Genomic DNA, 8,226 nt, shown 5'->3' with positions numbered 1-8,226 from the left:
ATATATATATATATATATATATATATATATACATATATATATATATGTATGTGTATATATATACATATATATATATACACACGAGGAATTAGAATTTGTTTATGTTAAAAAATATTATAGATTTCTAATATGATTTTTTAAAAATTTTGATAAAAAAGAATATATATTTATATTTTAGGTGATATTGGAAATTATTATTATGGACAAGGACATCCTATGAAGCCACATCGTATAAGGATGACACATAATTTACTTTTAAATTATGGTCTTTATAGAAAAATGGAAATATATGTAAGAATTATTAATTAAAATAAATATTCGTTTTTTTATGTAATATATAATATCATATATTTATTATGATATATTAATTTAATATGATATATTAATTTAAAATAATATTTAAAAATATAAAAATATTATGTTACATAGATATTTTAATCAATTTATTTCTTTTTTTTTTATTTAGCGTCCACATAAAGCTACTGCTGATGAAATGACAAAATTTCATAGCGATGATTATATTAGATTTTTGAGATCCATAAGACCTGATAATATGTCAGAGTATAACAAACAAATGCAACGATGTAAGATTATATATTTAATATTTATATATTTAATTAAAATATGAATAATATTTATATTTGATAATTATATTAATATTTAATTTTTTTTTTCTGTTAATGTAGTTAATGTAGGAGAAGATTGTCCTGTTTTTGATGGTTTGTATGAATTCTGTCAATTATCAGCTGGAGGCTCTGTAGCCGCTGCAGTGAAACTTAACAAACAAGCTTCAGAGATTTGCATAAATTGGGGTGGTGGTTTACATCATGCCAAAAAAAGTGAAGCATCTGGTTTTTGTTATGTAAATGACATTGTATTAGGAATATTAGAATTACTCAAGTATCATCAAAGAGTTTTATATATTGATATTGATGTTCATCATGGAGATGGTGTAGAAGAAGCTTTTTATACTACTGATAGAGTGATGACAGTTTCTTTTCATAAATATGGTGAATATTTTCCTGGTACTGGTGACCTTCGTGATATTGGTGCAGGAAAGGTAGAAGTTTTATTAAAATAAATTTGATACTTATATTTTGAAAATTTTATACTAAGTTAAAATCTTTTACATAGGGAAAATATTATGCAGTCAATATACCACTAAGAGATGGTATGGATGATGAAAGTTATGAGTCAATATTTGTACCTATCATTTCAAAAGTAATGGAAACTTTTCAGCCCTCTGCTGTAGTCCTACAATGTGGTGCTGATTCTTTAACAGGTAAATATTATTTTGTAAAATTTAATGAAGAAAATATAATAAAATTAATTTAATACATGTTATTTATAGGGGATCGGTTAGGTTGCTTCAATTTAACAGTAAGAGGTCATGGAAAATGTGTTGAATTTGTAAAAAAATATAATTTACCTTTTTTAATGGTTGGTGGCGGTGGATATACAATTAGGAATGTATCCAGATGTTGGACATATGAAACTTCGGTTGCTCTTGGTTCAGAAATTGCAAATGAATTACCTTACAATGATTATTTTGAATATTTTGGACCTGATTTTAAATTGCATATTAGCCCTTCAAATATGGCAAATCAAAATACTCCTGAATATCTTGAAAAAATTAAGTATGTTATTATAAATAATTAATTTTTTTTTCCTTTAATTGTTTTGATTCTACATATCTATATTATTTACAGAACCAGATTATTTGAAAATCTAAGAATGTTGCCTCATGCACCAGGAGTGCAGGTTCAATCAATTCCAGAAGATGGTGCAGTCATTGAAGATTCAGAAGCCGAAGAAAAAGTAAATCCAGACGAAAGATTACCTCAACGGGATTTAGATAAAAGGATACAACACGAAAATGAATATAGTGATAGTGAAGAAGAGGGAGAAGGAGGACGAAGAGATAACAGATCATTTAAAGTAACATTTGTTGTTGTTATTTTACACTTTTATTTTATCTTGTAGAAGCAATTGCATTTATATTATTTTTATTTAAAAGGGTTCTAGAAAAAGACCTCGTTTAGAAAAAGGACAAGAAGGTATTGAAAGTGACTTAAAAAAAGAAGAAGATATAAAATCCGAACCAAAAGGTATGTAAATTTGTATTTATGGTTTTTTATTTTTTATATATACTTTTTATTTTATTTATACTTTTAATCTTATTTTTATCATAAATATTATTATATTATTATTATATTGTATTAATAAATAATATTTTGTAGAAAATGAAAAAGATGAAAAGACAAATATTACAAATGAAGAAACAAAAAAAGATGGTGGAGCGAATCCCTGATAAATGGTATTTATTTTTGAATAATATTAAAAAAAGTTCTTATTTAAATAAAACATAGATGAGTGTAGCTAATTTAAGTCAACAAACATATAGTGTATAATTGATGTCCACTGCCTCGAGTTTGATATATCATAATTAAATAATATGATTTCTTCTATTATTTGATTCAGAATTTAAAAGTATTTCAATAGAAATATTGATGTATACATATATACATATATATATGTATGTATATATGTATGCATGTATGTATGTATGTATGTATGTATGTATAATATATTTAAATTCGAGGCAAGAGACATTGTTATCACCTATGTATACATTCGAACATATAATTGACATCATTGAACATATAATTGGACGCTCAGTAAATTAAGTTGTTATCTCGTTAAATTTACAAACACTAATCAAAATTTTTAAATTGACAATTTACCAACCAATCAATTCCAAAAATATTTTTAAAATTATGCGATGAATGGTATCTTGAGTAATCGGTCGAATCTTATGGTCTGATCAAAGCCTTCATATTAATTTAAATCAATAAATTAAGAATCAATAAAGATAACTAGTCAAATAAGACAAACAGATATTTTAAATGTACAGGTATCTCAAATGTACAAAGAAAATTAAATTTTTTATAGAAATTTAAATTTCCATCAAGATCAGAAGATATAGGCAGCTTATCAAGATATCTAATATTTGTAATTAATATATTTCGATGAATCATGCAAAAATATATAGATAATCATAATACGTTTTGCATGAGTGCGGTTCTTTACCTTTTTACCTATTATTCACTGCGTGATCTTGATTAAGTCATATAATCGTAATCTATAGCTAAAAAGAAATGAGATTGTACAACGGGCAAGTATTATATGTTAAAAAAATTTTTTTACTTCCTATTCTTGTACATAACTTAAAATCAGATTTAAACAATATTCTACATGCAATACTATATAATAATAATGATATAATAATGATATAATGATATTCCTTTTGATATGTAAAATATTTTATTTTATATGTGAAAAATTGAATGGTCAGCGGAAAAGAAAGTATAAAAAAATGGAACAGTCAATGAACATATTGAACGCAAGCATAACTGTAGAATCATAACCGTAAATTAAGTAAAAATAATATTAAAAATTAAACATATATGACTTAGTCGATTTTTATCTGTATGTCGAGGTTGCAAAAGCACTCTCGTTCAAAGGAAAAATAAATGATAAAAAAAATAAAAGAAACATTTATAAATATATATATATTAAAATTGTAACTCTTTTACTATGTTAATTTAATATTTGCACGAGAGTGAATATACATTAATTTTGTGTACATAAAATTAAACTTTTCGCGCCTCGAAAGTATTTGAAAAAACAGATTTAAATTCGACTAATTGCACTATGTCAAATAAATAATCGAGAAAAAATTATGTCGATTTATCTAATTGTAATTAAACGCATACCTTTATTGTAATTAAACACATACCTGTAATTAATTACCTAAAACACAAAGATAAATTCGATATAACACTTGCGTACACTAAGTCGATTTGAGATAGATCAGGCGTGATATAAGTATATATATATTATATGTATATTTTATTGTATAATATATATATATACTGTATCCAGATACGAATAATACGAATGTTTTTAAATATTTATAATAAAAAAATAAAGAAATCTATCATATATATTGGTGAATTTATTTCTCATATCATAAATTAAATGAAATATGTATTGTTGAGTCAAAATGGTGGCAGTTTTAAGAGGCCAACATAACACCCGCTGGTTTTTTGAAATTGTTGAAAAAAAATTGTGATTTATCAAAAACGTGACATTTAAATCACGATTTTGATACGTTCAACATGATAATAAATTATATTATTTGTTTCCTATGTAATATTGTTGCTCATATGTTAGTGTTTAATGGAATTAAAAATCTAACCTCATAATAAAAAGCAGTTTATATTTTAATAGTATTCGAAAACAATGCATGAACGACTATTATTTATGTATATTAAGAAGTCTTGGAGTATTCATTAAACGTTATAATATTGCTGCTTATTGAAAATATCATTCAAAAAAGAATATTTTAAGAATTCACAGAAGTTCTAAAAAATTCTGAAAATTTTAAAAAATTGATATTCATGCAAATTCCATTATATTGTATCAGAAAAATATAAAGATTATGCTAAAAATGATTTCCCAAATGTCGCATATTATGACTCTTGCAAACAGCATCATTGGAGTAAGCGTTCTTGCAATGCCATATTGTTTCAAGCAATGTGGCATTGTTTTAGCCATTGTAGTCTTAATATTGAGTAGTATTCTATCCAGGCTTGCTTGTTATTTTCTTATTAAATCAGCTGTGATGTCCAGAAGACGAAATTTTGAACTTTTGGCTTTTCATGCATTTGGTCATATGGGCAAATTCTTGGTAGAATTATTTATCATTGGTTTTCTTGTGGGAACATGTATCGCTTTCTTTGTTGTTATGGGCGATTTAGGACCACAAATCGTGAGAAAAGTGATAGATAAAAATCCAGAGGATATTAGGACTAGTTTACTAGTAGCAACAAGTATTTTCATAGTTTTGCCATTGGGATTACTTAGAAATATTGACAGCCTGACTACTCTTAGTACTGCTACTATCATCTTTTATCTTTGTCTTATATTAAAGGTAAATAATTTGAAATTGATTTTGCTTATGTAAATTATAAGAACAGTTCAATGGTAATTCATTAAATTTCTTTAATAGATAATAACAGAATCTGTGCAGCACATTTTTGCTGGAGATTGGTATGAGCATGTATATTATTGGAAACCTTCTGGTATACTTCAATGTGTACCTATCTTTTCTATGGCTTTATTCTGTCAAACCCAACTTTTTGAAATTTATGAAACAATTCCAAATGTGTCTTTAGAAAAAATGAATGAAGTTGTACATGGTGCATTAAATATATGTACTATTGTATATCTTTGCGTTGGTTTCTTTGGTTACATTGCATTTTGTACAGAACCATTTACAGGTATTTATTAAATTTTAAATGTATTTTCAATATTTTATTAAATACTAATTAAAAATTATTAAATTTTTTAGGCAATATATTAATGAGTTTTGAGCCTAGTTTATCATCTGAAATGATTAAGATGGGATTTGTATTTTCTATCGCATTTAGTTTTCCCCTAGTCATTTTTCCTTGTCGTGCAAGTCTGAACTCTCTCTTATTTCGTAGGGTTTGTATTGTAATATATAGTAATAATAAAATAATAAATTTAATTATTATATGATTTTTAGGTATATGCTCATGAACCTTGTGTAAATTATTTGCCGGAAACAAGATTTAGATGTCTCACTATTATAATTGTAGCTGTTTCTTTGATTACTGGCATTCTAATACCAAATATTGAATTTGTCCTTGGTTTAGTTGGATCTACCATTGGAGTAATGATTTGTTTGATATTTCCTGCAATATTTTTTATATCTATTAGTAGTAAACATACTAATGAAAGATTATTAGCTCAAGTAAGATTATAATAAGATTAAATATACAAAAATTTTAATTGTTTAGTTATTTAATTATAATATTTTCTTAATATATTTTTCCATCTAGATAATTCTATTTATTGGTATCTGTATTATGATTCTAAGTACATATGCAAATTTGTATGCATTAGAAGAATCTACTAATACAAAAATATTAACACCAACAAACAAGCCTTCTAATCAAATAAATGGTTTACCATTGAATTTAAACAAAGATGATATTAATGCAATTCCGAATAATCCTAAAATTCTTCCAAATATTAAAGGTATTATAAAATTATATATTTTCTGGTAATTTTAGATATTTATTATTAATTTAAAAATAAATAATAGTTAAAATAGTATTTTATTAAAAAAAATATATATAATATATTCTATTTATGACATATTAATTATTATTATTAAATAATAAAAATAATTATATTAATAATTTTTAGAAGAAATGAATAAATTGCCAGATTTAAATGTTATTAAAAATTCTTTAAATTTACAAGTAAACGATATACGACAAGAACCGCCGATACCAGTTGAACGTATAATTATCACAGAAAAACCAATGATAGAAACACAAAAATCTGTTGATAATATATTGGTTACTTTTGCTCCAGTCGTTAAAAAAAACTTAGAAAAAGTAAAAGCCATAAATACAAATTTTGATAAACAATTAAATAATTTAGTAAAAAATGACATAACAACGACAGAATCTGTTATTGAAAACAAAAAAGTAAGCAATTTAATGAAAATAAAAAAAAATTTTATTAGTACAAAAAAACAAGATAATCTTATAAATTTTGATGCAATTAAAAAAGAAGAATCAGAATTAGCAGCTTATGTAGAAGCTGTTAATATGTTATCTGTTGAGAGACATGAAAAACTTAAAAAGACAGAAAAGCATAAACAAGAAATTGAAAAACAAAAGCAGAAAATTATGCAAGCCAAACAAGAGCATAAAAAAAATGATGAAGATAAATCAAAGATTCTTAATGAAAAGCCTGTTATAGAATTAGATAAAAATTCTACAATTATAACTAATAGTTTCAAAAAAGAATCTTTACAAAAAAAAGATATCGATGATAAAATTCTTGATTTAGTTCTTTTGAATAATAAAGATTTATATAAAAAAAAAGATACAGATATGAATTATACATTACTTGATAACAAACTAAATAATGAAAAAATTAAAGAAATAAGTTTTAATAATTCAAAAGAATTACATAAAGGGCCTATATTAAATGCTTTAACAAAACGAGTATTGCAAAGATCTATTTCCATTAATGACTCTAAATTAAATGATAAAACTGAACCTGATAAAATCATGCATAATAATAAAGATAATTCTAGTGATATGATTCCTAATTCACAAGAAAAAATACAAAATGAATATTTCTTACCAATTGCATTAAAAATGCGAAATCAAACAAAAGTAGAGAATACATTAAATCCAATAGAGCATAAGTCCGATAAAGATGTGCAAATAATTCATAGAGATATTTTAGAAAATCATGAACGTGAAAAACGAGAAATTAATATAGAGATAGAAGAAACTAGTACCAAAGTTACAAGTGATATTTCAAATAAAAAATCTGATAATTTAATAAAAAATTTCATTATTAAAGATAATGAGAAATGTTGTAAACGAAAAAAAAAATTAGAAAAAAATTTGACGAGCAAATTAAGCGAAAAAATAAGTCAGAACTCATCTAAAAGTAATACAATTGAAATATCATTGATTAAAACTAATGTATATTTATCAGATCAAAGACTTGAAAATACACTTTCAATAGATTCAAATATTTCTATTAGAGAAGAATATATAAAATTGAAACAAAGGGATTTAAAATTCGTGAATACCGGTGAAGATTATATCTAAATATTTGGAGACCTGATTAGATTTAATTCATTAATATAAATGATATACATAAAAATTTAATTTTATAGATGTTAATTAATAACGAGTATTATTTTTTCTTATTATCAAATTGCAAACAGATAAAAAAAATTTTAAATATTGAAAAATATTATCATATTGAATATTATTGTACATATCATTATTCTTCTATGTAATCAATAATTGAAATCATAAATATATTTTTAAATTGAAAATTTTATTTGTATTAATTTTAATATTAACTAAATAAATATTAAATAGTGCTAATAGTAATAGTGATCGAATATTTTATAAATGCATTCTAAATTTTGTACTATAAAAGTAACTTGAATTAATATTTTGTTCACAATTTTTTATCTTTTATAAAATTATATAACATTAAATTAAGATTTGATAACATTTGGTATTTGAGGAAATAAGTGCATGTTTTAGTAAAATTTATAAATAGTTAAAAAATAAATTCGACAAACAACTA

At 23.7% G+C, this 8,226-nt stretch overlaps 2 protein-coding genes across 3 annotated transcripts in view; both read left to right on the top strand.

Moving 5' to 3' along the window:
- The window catches only part of LOC102680712 (histone deacetylase HDAC1), a 4,917-nt gene extending 1,168 nt beyond the window's left edge, over window positions 1–3,749 (top strand). For both annotated transcript variants that reach the window (XM_006617744.2, XM_031511460.1), the window contains exons 2-9: window positions 179–291; window positions 467–584; window positions 687–1,060; window positions 1,135–1,282; window positions 1,352–1,637; window positions 1,710–1,938; window positions 2,018–2,108; window positions 2,241–3,749. In XM_006617744.2, coding sequence (XP_006617807.1) covers window positions 179–291; window positions 467–584; window positions 687–1,060; window positions 1,135–1,282; window positions 1,352–1,637; window positions 1,710–1,938; window positions 2,018–2,108; window positions 2,241–2,311 — 1,430 coding nt within the window. In that variant the 3' untranslated portion in view covers window positions 2,312–3,749. The remainder of the gene's footprint in view (window positions 1–178; window positions 292–466; window positions 585–686; window positions 1,061–1,134; window positions 1,283–1,351; window positions 1,638–1,709; window positions 1,939–2,017; window positions 2,109–2,240) is intronic.
- A 299-nt stretch (window positions 3,750–4,048) lies between these two features.
- On the top strand, window positions 4,049–8,020 carry LOC102680297 (putative sodium-coupled neutral amino acid transporter 10). Its single transcript, XM_006617741.2, has 6 exons — window positions 4,049–4,996; window positions 5,075–5,345; window positions 5,417–5,553; window positions 5,615–5,842; window positions 5,931–6,129; window positions 6,301–8,020. Exons 1-6 carry the CDS (start codon window positions 4,505–4,507, stop codon window positions 7,731–7,733), a joined length of 2,760 nt encoding a protein of 919 aa, XP_006617804.1. The 5' UTR covers window positions 4,049–4,504; the 3' UTR covers window positions 7,734–8,020.
- Window positions 8,021–8,226: the final 206 nt, after the last annotated feature.

The sequence above is a fragment of the Apis dorsata genome, unplaced genomic scaffold (assembly GCF_000469605.1).
Source record: "Apis dorsata unplaced genomic scaffold, Apis dorsata 1.3 scaffold_326, whole genome shotgun sequence".
Lineage (NCBI taxonomy): Eukaryota > Metazoa > Arthropoda > Insecta > Hymenoptera > Apidae > Apis > Apis dorsata.
Note: the sequence above shows the minus strand (reverse complement) of the source record. Positions and strands in the feature narration are given on the sequence as shown.